This window comes from Pseudomyrmex gracilis, unplaced genomic scaffold, assembly GCF_002006095.1.
Source record: "Pseudomyrmex gracilis isolate BER0280 unplaced genomic scaffold, ASM200609v1 scaffold_1829, whole genome shotgun sequence".
Classification (NCBI taxonomy): domain Eukaryota; kingdom Metazoa; phylum Arthropoda; class Insecta; order Hymenoptera; family Formicidae; genus Pseudomyrmex; species Pseudomyrmex gracilis.
The window spans coordinates 5,173-22,804 of record NW_018022413.1 but is presented as its reverse complement, the minus strand read 5'-3'; the positions used below and the strand labels follow the sequence as shown (position 1 = coordinate 22,804).

General features: G+C 35.1%; 1 protein-coding gene across 1 annotated transcript in view; it reads right to left on the bottom strand.

Annotated features, from left to right (window-relative positions):
• Nucleotides 1-7,140: 7,140 nt before the first annotated feature.
• LOC109862480 (piggyBac transposable element-derived protein 4-like) overlaps nt 7,141-17,632 on the bottom strand; it is a 14,537-nt gene continuing 4,045 nt past the window's right edge. Inside the window, exons 3-4 of the mRNA XM_020442552.1 lie at nt 7,830-8,003; nt 7,141-7,739 (exon numbers count right to left, since the gene is read on the bottom strand). Coding sequence (XP_020298141.1) covers nt 7,141-7,739; nt 7,830-8,003 — 773 coding nt within the window. The remainder of the gene's footprint in view (nt 7,740-7,829; nt 8,004-17,632) is intronic.

Genomic DNA, 17,632 nt, shown 5'->3' with positions numbered 1-17,632 from the left:
CGTTCAATTTCTGGTTTTAATCCTCTGATTAAATACTAAATTATATCTTTTTCGAGTTCTTTAACGCTCTGTGTGTGTAAACTACTTTGCGAATCCTCATATGCCTCAAATAATTGCTTTCTTAAGATTTTAACACGATCTGTATAATTAATAACATTTTCTTTGCTTCCTTGACAAAGGTATTCTAGTTCGCTTTGTAATTGATGTAAATCTTTAGACAATCCGTAAATTTCTTTTAAGTATTTAGTTAATTGCTTTAACGCTATTAAAATCCTGGTCTCGTATATCATTGCGCGCCTTGCCTACTAATTTCGTTCTTATAATTTTTGTAAATTGTTGTTTAGCCTCTCTGGGCAATATAAGTTTTGCTTCTTTGCATCCTTCAATAAAATATTCTACTGGAATATTCGTTCCATCAAAAATGGGAACAGTTTNAACCGCATATTTCAAAGCGATTAAAGAATCTAGAGCCATAATTTCTGAAATTCTAAAAGCAGCAAATATTTATTATAAACATTTATAGTAAGAATATTCACTTCTTATCTGGTTCCGTGTATTTCGTTGCATCATAAAAAGGGTTTCGAGTGCTCGCGACACTACTTTTGTGAATATATATATATATAATCAAGTATGTGTTACATAGGAAAAGTAAGGACACACAAAAAACATTTTGTCTGTTGAATAATCTTTCTTTAGAATAGTTGACAACATAATTTTGTAAGTATTCTCTCTCACACATTTTATCGAACTTAAATAACAGAGTTTACTCCCACTAGAAGAAATCGCGTTTATCATCCCGGACGAGCNCCCAATTTTACGCACGTATGTTACGTCCTGGCCCACGGTTACGGTCGGGCTGTGGTGTGACGCAACAGTAAACGCGTCGTTTTCCATATCTCTCTCTACAGTGGACACGGAAGTCTTGCTGCGAGAGAGTCGAGCGAGTTTGTTTATATTCGTTGACAGGTCAACGGCGTACGCCGATTTTACTCTGTCTAACGAACACTCGCTCGTTGGTCCCTTTTTAGGTCTGAGACGCAAATCTCATTTACCAAGGACGGGACCTGGCGATTTTAACGAGGAAGTGAGAGTGGTTTGTACGGAAAGAAGGATAACAGAGAATAATTCTTTAGATTGATTCCACACATTATAAAGTAGTTATATTTATTGAAAAATCTAAATCAATGAAGTAATAACAGACATGCAGAAATTAATACAATGAAGGAGCATATAATCGTTTCGTATAATGTAATCTACACGCTAAAACGCGAGTGTGAGAGAGAAAGAGAGTGCGAGTTTTTTAGTGTAGCCAGCCTTTCAACCCATGTTTATACAACTTAAATCATCTTAGAGATTTGTACCTTGATAAATTCGGTTTTGTTTCATTTGTTAGGTTTCAATGAAAATAACGATAGGAAGAAATTTGGATGTGTCATGATTCTAAGATTGTGATATTCGGNGATAAGCGAGTTTTGTTTGTTTCCGTGATTTAGAAAGGAAAAAGAAATAATTCGGACGCTACCCGAGACGGTTATATACCGCGAGTAGCCCTTCCGAATTTTTATATATTTGATTATTTGTTCGTTTCTCGATATCTCCGAAAGTCGATCGCGATGTCAGTTTTTTTTTGTTTCGCGAGAAGTGGAACCTCCGTATATATAATAGTGTGGGCTTAATACTTGCTGCTCCTGATGGTGCGATTTCAGTTGAGGCCGGTGCGGCGTTGTGATTAGCCCGTTGCAGGTCGGCAGTGTCGATCTCCTGGGATCTCATTCTCTGCACTCACTGGCACTCACTTACTCACTCACTTAAATCTGCGGGTCTTTTTGGATACGCGGCGCGGTTCTTTCTGAGTTTCCGATTCCGAGAGCCCTGGCTTATATACTGTTTTAGTAAGCGAGGACTCTTCCAATCGGAAACTCAGTTGAGCTTTGCTGGTTCCTATTTGTTAATTAGTCGGTCGGGCGACTTCCGAGATCGCCAATCGGCGACGATCTCTCGCTTCGGTCGCCTCGTCCGATTTTCCGGGGAAGGAAAAAGGGAGAGTGTTGTCTTTTCGACAACGCATAGACCCTTTGATATTTATCGAGTGATAAACCTTTTTTATGTAATCACTCGTGGCGACAGATCTTTACTTGCGCCGGCTGTCCTAAATTTTATAAAATGTATTTCTTTAACCCGGAGATAACCGGGTTTATTTGGAAAGTTGCTCGGGATGTTTAGACAATAATAAAAGTTTCTGTTTGCTATTGTCTACGGAGGAATTTTTAAAATCGTGGCTAGGTTCGGTTTATTGTTTTTGGGCGTCGACACGATTTCTATTTGCGCGTCTATCGCGTCGAAGTCCGAGTCCGTTNGTGTTATTTATTGAGAAAAAAAAAGGAATTTATTGTATGTCGGCGCGTCACGTTGCAAGAAAAAGAGGCCCGTGGAGTCCCCAGGACGTAACATTGGTATCAGATAGCATTATTTCCATGTCTCGGATGTAAGTATTTTCGTCCATCGCAACTACCGTATTGCCTTTATCGGCTCTGATAAAGATGATAGAAGGATAACAGGAATCAAATAAGGCCGATACGAGCCATTCGCAGGATGTTTGTGCGGAAACTATGCGTGTACAAATATATATATATNTAAATGTAACGAATTTTACTTGTAAAATTTTTACAAGTATTTTTTGAATTGAAATCTCAATTCTTAAAATCATACGGGATGCTAGATTTGCATCTCACATATGGAAAATTCCGGATACCCCCCTAACTAATTTTAAAATATTGCAAAAAAAACTCGGCCAGGAGTCGAACCTGGAATNTCCGGCTTTCCGTGCCATCGCCTTCCCTGTTAGGCCACCGAGGCACTTGGTTTCCCCTAACAGGGAAGGCGATGGCACGGAAAGCCGGATATTCCAGGTTCGACTCCTGGCCGAGTTTTTTTTGCAATATTTTAAAATTAGTTAGGGGGGTATCCGGGGTTTTCCATATGTGAGATGCAAATCTAGCATCCCGTATGATTTTAAGAATTAAGATTTTAATTCAAAAAATACTTGTAAAAATTTACAAGTAGAATTCGTTACATTTATATATATATATTTGTACACGCATAGTTTCCGCACAAACATCCTGCGAATGGCTCGTATCGGCCTTATTTGATTCTTGTTAACAATTTCACGAGCGTCAAGTCTTTTTGATAGAAGGATGATGTCTAATAAAAGAAGTGGTGATTCGTAAGAAGTTGTTAATGTCATCGTCATAGTCTGTTTTTTAAACACGGAACATCTAATTTGTATAAGGATTGAAACAAACCTGCTGCGTCTTTCTATTTTTTTGTTATTAGCATGATGTTTTATGTTGCATTCGAAATTTTTAATTAGTTCAAATATTAATTTTGAATTGTTTGTAGGTGGAAGGCTGAAATTCTCACCTAATTGCAACAAGCCTATAACTTCGTTAAGAATATGAGTTGATGATGAACCAATTTTTTTGGTATTTTAATAAAGTGCTGGGTTTAGAGTCTAAATTGAGGTGTATGTTGATTGTGTGTGTGATCAAATCTTGAGGGAAAACAAAGAAAGAAAATTCAAAGGAAGAATGTATAAAAAATGGGTTCGAAGTAGATACTGTAGGTGGTTTTTTTCGGGTGGTCGCAATATATGTTAATATTCTATCTCGGAAATTGATCCTGTCATTTTTTTGTTTCAACCACTTAAACTTGTTCATCTTCCTTCTTTTTTCGTAATGGAAAATGTCTAATTTACGTAATTGAGTGTCAAAAAAATCGCTGTAACTATTATACGGTAACTTATATGTTATGGTTCTATTGGTTTTAAAAATATCATTGTATACGAGGTTGCGGTATTTGTACAGGTCTGTGATCTCAAGACGCAACATTCTGAGCGCTAAGAGTGAACGTTTGTTGTCGAAAACACATGCCAGTTTGTGATTGCGCAAAGTCACTCTTGGAAAACAACAAGAGCGGTGAAATGTTGTGGCAATAAATTGTGTGTTTTGGAAGAATTAAGAAAATTAATACAATATGTATCTTAACAAGTTCTCTGTATAAATTAATCCATTGTTTAAGTTTACTTACTAAAGACGATCCATACTGGATACGAATGAAGTTAAAAAAAGACATTAGATAATCAATGTTTTGCATTGTTGTTATATTTTTATTGGCTTGTTTATCTCCTGATATAAATTCACCATTGAACACTGTATTGATTTTCAGATTATTGTGTTTCTCAATGGCATTTGGTATTTTTTCCAGCACTGTGCTTTTCGCGTGGTTGAGAAAATGGCGAGGTTTGATATGATTTTCATTAATGATAGCACGTGTCATTATCCAACTTTCAAAAGCGGTGTCTATCTCTCGCCACGTAAGTCTATGTCCGGCGTCAATGTATACAAATTGTCTGCGCAGTGAAGTTTTCAAACTTTCGAGTCGAGCAATTCTAGCAACAAGCGATTGTCTGATTTCTACAGACAGTCGCAAACGCTTGTTCCGACTATGTTCTTTCAATAAGTCGAGACATTCGTCACATTGCTGCTCCCACGCGACAACCTCTTCTCGCGAATTCAAACGTGTCGATTGCTCCAATACATTACGCTCTAACTGTGCGAGTGTAGTTTCCATTTTGTCACTCTTATAACACACTGATTGATCATTCACTCTGATGTTCTAATGAAATATTGATTTCATGTAACGATTTCGTCTTTTTATAGTGTATTTTTTTACTGATGTTGTATTTTATTAATGCTAGATTTTTTGCAACCATTTAAAAAAAATGAAATGTAATAAAAAAAACTAAAATGGTTGCAAAACATAATTTTAAATACGTGATCAAATCGATAAAAACTGATACTCGACAAAAAACTCTACTGTTTGCGTACTTTACGAGCTATACATATAGCAATTTCATAATTGTTTTTATTTAACTTTTAGAGGGCCGGGATATGAGAGAGCATATCCGCCTTAGTAAAGTGGTAAAAAAGGTATCTTATATCATGGATTGACCATACACTAAGTGTCGATCATAGGTAGCGCCAATATATTGGCTTTCCGGTCCGAAAGAGATCGGCTCGCATATAAAATTTCTTTCACATCAATTTGGAAGTATAAATATGCGTTTCCGATGTGTTTTTCGACGTAAAATCCAAATCTGATGTCAAAATTACAATAAACCTGAAAACAACCCCTATACAATTACAAAAACTACCCTTTCTATCACGCAATTTTAATTTTTTTTAGTTGGAAGTGCAGATATATGTTTCCGATGTATTTTTCAATGTAGAATCAAACTCCAATGTCAAAAACACAATACACTTGGACATAACCCTTATAATATTACAAAAACTACCCCTTTCATCACGTATGATTTTGAAACACCCTCTTCTTTTGAACACGGGCTTGGGACCGTCTGTGGCAGAATTATGTTTCTTTTTTTTATTTTAATTTTTTTTATTTTTTTTTATTTTTTTGTTTTTCTTTATTTTTTTTATTTTTTTGTTTTTTTTATTTTTTTTATTTTTTATTCAATTTTGTTTTTTTTTGTTTTTTTGGTTATTTTCTGATTTTTTTAAAATTCTTTTATTGTTTTTTTTACTTTTCTAAATTACGACAATGATCGTTTAGTGTGATAAATTTCACAGCAAGGTTCAATACATAAAGTTTTACAACATTTTTTACACTCACATGATAATCGACTTCTCTTTGACGTGATAGCGTTTTCCATCATTTGAAGCTTGAATTTTTCTGGGGAAATGTCGTCCATTCAGTCTAAGATCAGGCGATGTAAATGATGAAACTTCTTGAGAATTTACTTGCAAAATATCCTTTACGACGCTCAATCAAAAATCAGGAAACAAAATCGCATTTTAAGTGAGCATCTTGAATAAACTGTGGGCATTTATCAACATCAAATCAATTAAATAAAAAAACAATTTTCTGTACCATTTTATACATTTTCTAATAGATTCTGTCAAAGATAATTGTCTGTCGATATCATCGATTTTACCTATATTTTTGTTATAATCCACGATACAAATGGGTTTTATAATATCTTCATTGGTTTTGTAGTTTTTTCTACCAGTTTTACAAAACTGGTGTTTGTGAATACTTGTCAATACATAAACTTCCTTTTTATCCATCCATTTGATTACCATCCAAGAATCGGTTTGGGCAACTTCTGTTTCACTACGATCTAGCTTTAAACTGAGAGTCGGCATTCCTTTACGATGTTTTTTTACAGTTCCACAAAGACCAGTATTTCTGTCCAGTGTTGTTGCGAAGTCGCGTTTTCGCACATGCGCACTGCGNTGCTAGAAGAATGCAGTAATGTACATACATATATATGCACGTAAATGAGGGGCACCAACATGTACAGTTTTGGCGGGATCTCGCAGTAGGTAGGGACTGAGAAGGTTAAAGAGCGTAGGATAATTTTAATTATAATAATTAATTATAATGATATTATTTTTGTTGCTGAGTTTATTTGTTTTAGATACGTGTCTCGAAAAGAAGAGATTTTGTGATTTATATATATAATTTAATATAATAATATAATATACTGTAATTGATTATGTATATAATTGTAAATATTCTTTGTAGTTATTTATAATAATTTCTTATATAACTTACTATATTTTATATTATATTTTTTATATTCTGTTATATATTATTACATTACTTAAATATTCAGTTTTGTTAAAATAAAAGAATGTATTTTTGTTTTTTTGAATACTGGTAAGGTTTTTGGCAGTTTCCCTTATCTTTGCAACAAATGTTGGTATTCGTGATTTCTGCTAAATAAAATATTAAATTAAATGTTATTTCTTTGTTTATTTATTTTTATTGTTTTTAAATCCTATGTTCTTAATATTNTTTTATTTAAATGTTATTAAAAAACTAAACAAATAGTATTAAAACATACTCCACGTGTTAATCATGAAAAAGTATTTGGGTCTTTACAGAACCTTAATAATGTCGAAGTTAGTACGGCAGTAATGCTACATTTAAAGGCGCATGCGCGAAAACACAGCTTTTATGGGAACCTAATTGGCTGTACAGTGCGCATACGCGAAAACGCGACTTCGCAACAACACTGTTTCTGTCATGTAAGTAGTCTGACAGTTGTAGAGATGTATATCAATTATCAGTGTATAACACACGCCCTTCGTTACAATAAGGTTGCATGAAATGTGCAACGATATCACCAGAAACGCCTAAATCAAATTTCTCATAATCAGTGTTTGAGCCAGTATATACTATAAAATCTAAGAGAAATCCTGTTTNGCAGTCCGCTAATTCAAATATCTTCATACCAAATCGGTGTCTCTTAAATGGTAAGAATTGTTTGAATTTTAGCTTTCCTTTCCATAAGACTAAACTTTCGTCAATGCAAAGCTTTTCACCAGCAATANTAGTATTACCAAACTTTTCTTTCAAATGATCTATCACTGGTTTNATTTTTTTCAAAGGATGATTAGAAACTTCTTCATTATTAGAAAAGTGAAGGTATCGTAAAATTTGAAGATATCTATTTTGAGACAGACTTTCGCCGTATATTAGAGTGTACAGCAGTAGATCTTGGCTCCAATAATCCTCTAGTTGCCCTTTTACAACATATCTCATGTTTATTGATAAAGCAATCATTATCCATAATTCGTCTTCAGTGATAGGAGTCCACGGCTTCATATGTACTCGATCCAGTTTGGGATTTTGTTCTTGAAAAAGATTGGTTTGTTCTACAATCAAATTTACAAGAAATGTATTAAAAAAATATTTCAAACATTCTAATGGAGTAGGTTCGTTTAGAGACACGTGATCACGNATACGTGCTTCACCAGTAAAAGTTTTTATAGATGGGTAAAAATAAGGATCATAGTGTACATCTGGTATATTCTCATCACGTTCGTTATCAAGTAAATCAACATCACAAGCAATAGTTCTGTCTGTAATAACATCTTCTTCAGGCTCTGACTCTCCACTACTCCAAGCTTCGTCATCACCTGTATTCATTGTATAGCAAAAGTAATAAAGTACGAGGAAGATAAAAAGTAACGGAAAATGTTGTATCAACACAAGTAAAAAAAATAAGTGTATCTCGAGCCTGACCTAACAGAGAACGCGAGGCAACAGGTGCTCCTACGCGCCGTTCTCACGTATGGCAAGGACGGACGACGATAAACGGGCAGACCTAATCAATAAATATATTTTTGATCTGCTATTCACAATTTTGCCAAATAGTTTTACTAGTAAATAGCAACTTCAAAAACCCTAAATAAAAATAAATTTGTTTATAATTGCAGCCGCACGCGAATCAAGCCATGCATTTGTTTTAGTATATCTCACATGAAAATTAGGGGTACAGAGTGAGTGTGGGAGGGACGGGCGAATTGACATTAAATAATATTAAAAATTGCTAATAATATTAAGAACATTAATATTTAATAAAAAAAAAAATTGAACAAGTTATTCTGGTGCGCCAAACTATTGATCTTCCGGCCTACTAAAGGTTAATACGCAGTCAGCAGTTTTGCTGTAATCAGCAAGTTTTATCTCATAAAATAGGATTATGTTACTTCAATACGTGATCAAATCGATAACATCTAATATCCAAACATGCCTACTGTGCGGAAAAAATTGTTCTCTCATATAAAATAAACTTGTTACTTTGATATGTAACCACTGCAAAAATAAGCGTGTTTCTGAGTCATAAATTTTTAAAAATAATTAAAGTAGACTTTCTCAGCCTTTGGGACTACTGTTCGAGGTAGTTAAAAAATAAATACTTAAATGCTATGGTGGAACGTTTCGATCATTTATTTGTTTTTGATCATTTTTAGCCACACTGACTAGAATACATAAAAGATTAAACACGAAACGAAAAGCAAAATACATAATAAATATAGAAAATCGCATATACACCTTTAATAAGAGATATCAATGTCATTACTGATTGTCAACATGCGAGAGAAGTCAAGCCGAATAAGCACAAACAACATGTCGTTGTAAAATCAAATGATCTGTGCATCGGTTTTGTTATCAAAATATATAACATTTATAACAAACTAATATAAGAGAAAGACATTAAATAGTAAAAGAAATTGTAAAACAAACAAAAATTTAAAATATAAAAATAAATAATAAATTTAGTCATGTGTCAAAATTTTTTTTTAAAACTAAATGTCATGCATCAAAACTAGAAGTCAATAGAATAAATGAAACAATATATAAAAACAAAAATAATCATAAGGTAACAATGAACTCACTGAAAAATTGGTTGATAACTCACAAAATCGTTGAATTCTCTCGCACCGATCACACGCAGCAACAAACAAGGCGCAAACATCTCGTATGACAAGCAAATGCGAGATACGTACAGTGTAAGAGCCGGTAAGGGGAAGGGAGTACAGGGGGGAAGTTTTTCTCGGAAATTTTTTCTTTAACTGCTCCTATTATTGCGCGCTCGTCTCCTTCGATCTCGGACCGTTGGCGGAGACCGAAGAAGAACGGCGCGCGATAGTATAGAGCATCAAAAAAAGACATTCCCGAAAATATTTCCCCTGGAGCCGCACGATATGGTGCTCCCTACTGTACATTCATGCGCGCACTCGCGCGCGCACACGCACACACACACATACATAGAAAGTATACCAACTTACTACTATTACATTTATATTATACTTACCATTACTTACCACAAATATAAATTATACTTATTAAGTGCGCAACTAAGTTCTCGCTGTTTTTTTTTGAAAATGCAACTTTATTGTGAAAAAATGGTTACAAATGAATCATTCAAAGTATTGCCCATCGGTAGCTACAACTTTTTCCCATCTTTCTGGCAGAGCTCGACTATCGTTACGGTAAAAGTGTTCGTTTTTTGAGGCTATCCACGAATCAAGCCATTTTTTGATGTTTTCATATGAGCGGAACTGCTGATCAACCAGACCATGTGCCATTGAACGGAACAAGTAATAATCGGACGGCGCAATATCTNGGGAATATGGCGNNTGNGGTANGACTTCCCATTTGAGCGTTTCCACGTAGGTTTTAACGGGTTTGGCAACATGAGGCCGAGCGTTGTCATGCAGTAGAATCACTTTTTTGTGCCTCTGCTCGTATTGTGGCCGTTTTTCGCGCAGTGCTCGGTTCAGTCGCATCAATTAAATTTGATACCGTTCTCCAGTGATGGTTTCGTTCGGTTTCAACAGCTCATAATAAATAACACCGACCTGGTCCAACCAAATACACAGCATAACCTTCGCATCGTGAATATTCGGCCGAGCCGACGACGTAGAAGCATGACCGGGCAATCCCCATGACTTTCTTTTTTTTGGGTTGCTGTAATGAATCCATTTTTCATTACCCGTCACGATGCGATGAAGAAAACCCTTCCTGTTTTGCCGCTGGAGCAGTTGTTCACAGGCGAAAAACCGACGCTGAACGTCCCTTGGCTTCAAATCATAAGGAATCCAAGTTCCTTGCTTTTGAATCATTCCCAACGCATGGAATCGTTTGGAAATGGCTTGGCGGGTAACTTCTAATGCTGAAGCAAGCTGTTCTTCCGTTTGGCATGGATCCTCATTAATGCCTCCAATTCAGCGTCTTCGAAGGTTTTTGGCCTTCCTTCACGCGGACGGTCGTCAACATCGAAATCACCGTCTTTGAAGCGACGGAACCAATCACGGCACGTTGTTTCACTTAGAGCAGCATCTCCGTAAACTGTTTGGAGTTCTCGATGCGCTTCAGCCGCCGTTTTCTTCGAATGAAATAAGAAAATCAACACTTCCCGCAAATGACGATTATTTGGTACAAAATCAGACATTTTCACACAACCAAAAGTATATGACGCCAAAACAAAATCACTAACGTGTCAAAGCAGTTTGTTTACCATATGTCTAAGCTTGGCTCGTGACGTTTTGGTTAAAATTGACCAGCACTTACTGCTGGAGCCATCTATTGACAAACAGCGGGAACTTAGTTGCGCACCTAATACAATATATCATACTTACAATGTATATATAAATTGTACAAATTTCTAAGTATAGTTGCTTTATATATGTTAATCACTATCTAATTATATAAGTCACACATAAATATGTTTTTAACCTTTCTGCGTACAAAATTATTTTCTTATTGCTTACCCTACTATATAAATTATAACTACAAAATCATAGTATAAAATGTTCAATATAAAGTAACCCGATGCTATAGGTAGAAAATTCTGTCATTCTAACATATTGTTCAAAAAGCTTTAAATAAAAAAATTCAGTTGTATTAAAATTCAAATATATAGAGTAAGTCAGAAGAAGATAGACCGTGTGGATGAGACGGACCACACGCACATTTTCGAAATTGTTTGTTAGATATGTATTTATTGAAGTTATTGTGAAATGTGTACTTCCAAGCAGGAAGGTATTTATATAAATCGCACTTGCATAACAGATGAATATTTTGTATCTTTAATTTCAAAGGTAGGTAAATATAAGGTAGTGTAAAAAATTCTAGCTCACTAATTTTTGTTTGTAAAACGTTCAATTAGATATATCTTTACTTAAGTTTTTCGACATATTCTATCACTTTGAGACATTTTTAAAGACTTTCTATGTAAGAATTGTCAAATATTATCTTGTGTAAAAATCTGCAGTGTAGTGTCCATTTATCCCATTTTTAGGAATAGATGGACCCTAGGAATAGAAGATAATCGAGGAGACTAGTTTTATTGGCATTTTCAGTATGCCAAAAACGTACCCGCAAATATGCATAGAAAAAAGACAAGCGGACCAAAGAACAATGAAAAATGTTATTTAAAAAAGAGAAATGAATAGAAGAAAATTGTAAAGTACACCTAAAACAAATATTGCGTTTTTGTTAAACAGTGTAAAGTACACCTACAATTCAATATAATACTATGTTTGTTAAAAAACAATTGGTAAACCATTGTAACTTGTATGTAAGTAAAGATCTATCTATTTTTTATATACAATGGTCCAACTTATTTACAGTGGTAGAGATAGATAGATATTAATGTTATAATTTTACATATTTCAATTTTTTTAAAAAGTATGATGTTCTTTGTTTTATTACTTCTAATAATCGTAAGTCCCCTAAATGTAGAAAATCATACATAAATGTTTCATTTGCTCTATGATTCATTACGTAATTTGAGTGTTAAAACTAAGCGGTCTTCATCTCTTTTAGAACAATAGTATTTTGTCAGATGTTGTATTTTTCTCAGATTAATGCACATAAATGTTACATAAATGTACTCATAAATAAATAAACCGAAAAGAAAATAAATAAATAAATAAAAAAACCAATAAACTAATCTGTTTTTTGTACGAGTTTACTGCTAAACAGCAGCAATTACATCTTGTAGATTATATTTTCAAAGCTCACTATCGTAACACATATTCTTACTCTTGTTCTTTAATAGGACGTTTCGATCACACTTTATTTTGATCTTCTTCAGCCAACTTAAAAAATTTATAATATATTGAGTACAATTGATTCGAACGTTAATAAAGTGTAATAAAATTAGAAGAGAGAAGTAATACAATCCAAAAAAGTAGAAGCATGAATACGCACCTTGATAATTTACAATTAGACAAACAACTGCTACATGTCAACAATGAGAAGAGTCGCTTGTCACATCCGTAAACTTAGATGTTTAAGTACTTATTATATCGAGTTTTCTTTTTCTTTTCTTATTCAATTTACTTTTTGTTACAATAGTCGGTAAATTACCAGCCTTGAATGTACCGTTGTCGATAATGTACCATGGTCGGTAATGTACCATGGTCGGTAATGTACCATGGTCGGTAATGTACCATGGTCGGTAATGTACCATGGTCGGTAATATACCATGGTCGGTAATATATCATGGTTGGTAATATACCGTTGTCAAAGTATTGTTATTAAAAAAAGTTGTAAATGCGCATTAATTAAGGAATCAGTACCGATTATTATGTATAATTTATTGTTATATATAATTCATTATACCAATGTTTGCGCATACAAAACGTTACGGCAGATTTATAGCGATGTAAGTATATTAGCTAGTTATAATATTCTACTAATAATTCTTTTTATGTTAATATTATTAGTAATAATTCCGTAGTAGTTTCTTTTAATTTTCTCAATATTCTTGAATGTTTTTTTCTCACGACAAAACTTGCGCGTAAAGACCGCGGGCGCTGGTGTGAGCGAGCGAACAGAGATAACGCACGCGCGGAGATAAGGCACGCCTCGCGACCGCGGGAACCGAGCGAGCGCAGGACCGTTGACCGCGTGGGACCGTTGAGCGACGGACCCGTGGGACAGTGCTGCATCAGCACCTTTTGTAGGGTATATAAGCGGCCGGAGCGACCGGCACAGACAGAATCATTCGAGCATTCAGAGTCAGTCATTCGGAGTTAGTCAGTCAGTTCATTGAGAATCGTTTATTCAGTTAGAGCGTTTAGTCAGTCAGTCAGTACGAACTTAGAATATTTTTAGTCAATACGAACTTAGAATATTTTCGTAATACGGACTTAAAATATTTTTGTCACATTCGGACTTGGGAATAGCCTATCATGGTAAGAATTTTGTAATATAATTAAGCTTCTTTAATTTACAAACGAGTATTCCTTTCTTTTATAAATATACATATATATCTATAACTTGTCGTTCTGTGTCCTATTTTCAACGGAGTTGTTACATTGTTAGTTAATTTCTGGCTTCTCACGCGTCAGTCCTGTCCTAAAAGACAAGAGAGGTGCGTCACGAGCGCACGCTTGTCGTTTCCTTCTGTTCTGAGGACAAGAGAGGTGCGTCACGAGCGCACGCTTGTCGTTTCCTTCTGTTCTGAGGACAAGAGAGGTGCGTCACGAGCGCACGCTTGTCGTTTCCCTTTCAGGATACAAGAGTAAGAGAGGTGCGACTTGATTGCACGCTTATTCTGTGTATCTGTTCTCAGGAAACACACCATCCAGATACTTTGGCCCGTCAAAGAAGACGTCGTATGCGTCGAGGAGGCAGAAATTACCACCTGAAAAGTTTATTAAGGAATTACTCGCGCAACGGACAGGTTGACCCGTCAACATTGGAAACAATTAACAGACGTCCGACAAATACAGCAGAACATTCGGTTGGGTCCGCTCCGTGCAGTATAACCAGTATAAAATTGCTTAGAAATCATTGCGTCATTATTAGACCCGGGTTGAAACTAATAGAAATCACTAAGCCAAAAGTGGTGTATCCGGCAACGATTCCGCCATCAGACCCGCGGTTTAAGGTTTATATAGAGAAAAGACGAGAGTCGCTGTATCCGGAAAAGTGAGTTAATAATAAATAACCTTACTATTATTGGGAATACTTGAGTTTGTGATTCTTTTGGTAACTAACTTTGTAAATACGTCGGTAATAAAACAGCGGTCGGTAATTCAAGAAACAGTCAGTAACTGCACGGCAGTCGGTAACTGTCGGTAACCACACGGCAGTCGGTAACTGTCGGTAACAACACGGCAGTCGGTAACTGTCGGTAACAACACGGCAGTCGGTAACTGTCGGTAACCACACGGCAGTCGATAACTGTCGGTAAACACACGGCAGTCGGTAACTGTCGGTAACCACAATCAGTAACAGTCAGGAATAAAATACCAATCGGTAATAATCAGTTCAGTTATTTTCCCGACCAAAATCCTCATTCTTTGCCCCGGTAAAGCCAGGACGGCTGACCAAAAAGGGAGAACGTACGGTCGACAAGAGTAAACGGTTTCGTCGAACCGTGACCTTGAACACTCGGACGTAACACGCTAACAGATAAACAGAGTAGACAGAGACCTTGTATCAGCGTTTCTACAAAGATTTAAACAACGTGTATATAAACTTAATTGTCAGTAATTAAGTGTGTAAATTATTGTCAAATTGAAAATGTAAATTTAGAAAATTATTTAATTTTAAAAGTCGCACATAAGGAAAACCAAGAAAATTATTAAATAAAGATTTTTTTAATAAATAAGAGTAGTCAAATTAATAAAATTTATGAGATAAAAATCATAGCGTAGTCAAATGGTAAAAAAAAACTAAATACAATCAAAATTAGTCAAAAAAAACTTACATTTAGTTGGAAGACTAAAAAACAAAGCAACTCTTACAACGACACACAACAGCAATCGTCGTCACACACAACACCATCTCACACGGTATACAAGTAAGGAATGATCGACAACGCCAAGCAAACAGATAAACCAAGTCTGAAAACCGGGCTGGTGGGGGGAAAAGAGGAACCGAAAATGTTTTTATTTTTTAGAATCAAATTTATTTATTAACGGAATGTACGCGGGAGTAAGCAATTCCGTATCTTTCATTAAATTAATGCCGTTTTTTTGTATTTTTGTATGTAGCATTTCCGAGATTAGTCTCCTATAGTGAAATTGTTCAAAATCAAGAATCTCAACATTGTTCCAGGCAAAGTCGTGACCCATGTCACTACGGTGTCTACTTACAACCGATTGGCGATCATAAACCTGGCGAAAATCGCGTTGGTGTTCCGCAATTCTTATATGCAATTGACTACTTGATTGGCCCACATATGATGCATCGCACGACAGACAATTCAATTTGTAAACAATATTGCTATTGGCACCGCGGTCAAGTTTGTCTTTATATACATTGATGTAATTCCTTAGAGTATTGAAAGTCGTGTAGGCAATTTTAAAGTTTGAATTGCTTAGTAATCTAGAAATGCTACCTGTGACTTTCGGCAAGTAAGGTAGAGAAATGAACTTCACAGGACTCAAAGAATCACCGAGATTTTTCCTCTCATCCCCTCCAACCTCAATAGATTCAGGCTCGCTGCTCACCACATTCAGTTTATTAATGAACAAATAATGAAGTCTTTTTGTAAAGATCTTAAAAATCAAATCCAAGGGATAGTCGTTAGCTAATAGAAAACGCATTGCGTTTATTAAATTTCTCTTGTAATATATTGAATGTAAAAGAAGAATTGCTCTGTCAACAATGCCAGACACAACTGACTTCTTCTAGGTAGGGGCACGCACTCAAGCGAGAACTTATGGTGTGCGTGCCCCCACTACCTCGATGTTCTTGTTGCTAGCCGGCCAGAGTTTGCAACTCTAGGTTGAGCTCGAAAATCGCGATCTGCGTATTGTGCGAGCTCATAAATCAGAGAACGCTATTTCTTAATGAATTACGCTGTTTGGCTTATTTTGAAAGTATTTTTCTCTAGTAAAATGAGATGAAAAATGCAATTTCTACTCCGGAAGTTGAGGTTAAAAATCGCGAATTGCGTATTTTGGGATCTTTTATAGGAAGGAACAACATTTAGTAAAAAATTACCCGACAAAAATGAGAAGTTTTATAAGCGTTTATTTGACGTTTGTATGAGCGTTTTGCAGAAATTCGTTGAAAGTTTTGAATCGGTCAGTAGAGAATTCATAGGGCAAAAATTGCAACGCTGCAGCGTTTGAGAAGCGTTTGTATAAAGCGCTTTTGAAAGTTTGCATAGTGTTTACGTTAAGCGTAAGACAAAACAAAATAGTTTATTAAGTTAAATACATCTAAAAATCTTTAATAAAAGAATTTTTCGCGACGGGTGCTTTCACACAGCTAAAAGATTTCACTTGAATTAATTTTTGGAAGCCTGATTTAGCTCGCCAATCAACCGATAAATTCCATTAAAAAGGACTGGACTTGAAAAAATCCTAAGATGATAGCGGGATTTGAACTCAAGACGCCTCCGTCGTATTCGCAGCACCTGCACTCAGTCCGCAAGACTATTTGTTCTTTACTAAAATGATTATTTTTATCTACTTATTTTCACGCCATCTTACACAGTTCATTTATTATTTCTTCAAAATATTATTTTTTTTAAACTATTGCAGCGCAATGTACCTGCAATGAGTAAAAATATTTATCTTTCTTATTAGTATTAAATATGATATAAAGTACATTTTTACAACGCAACCAAATTTTAACATTGTGTCTCAAATAATGCTATAGTTAAATCAAATATAGTCTAAACTAATAAATATATATATTCGGTCATAGAAGCCGTTCGCTAGGTGTTGTGCGGAAATTATATGTGTATATATATCCATATATATACGTGTTCACATGTAAATTTTTACACGTGAAATTTGAATTGAAATAACAATTCTAAAATTCATATTGGATGCTATACTTGCATCTTGTATATGAGAAATCCTAAATACCCCCCTAATTGAAATTAAATTTATATTGCGAAAAAAACTCCTCGGCCAGGAGTCGAACCTGGAATCTCCGGCTTTCCGTGCAGTCGCCTTTCCTATTCGGCCACCGAGGCACTTGGAGTTTTTCTCGCAATATTCATATATATATATTCAAACAACGCCATCTTCCTCCAGCGTGAATTAAACAATTAAAAAATTTCTTCAGGCTCTGAAGTTTCTAAACTAATAAATATATATATTCGGTCATAGGAGCCGTTCGCTAGGTGTTGTGCGGAAATTATATGTGTATATATAATATATTCATATATATACGTGTTCACATGTAAATTTTTACACGTGAAATTCGAATTGAAATAACAATTCTAAAATTTATATTGGATGCTATACTTGCATCTCGTATATGAGAAATCCCAAATACC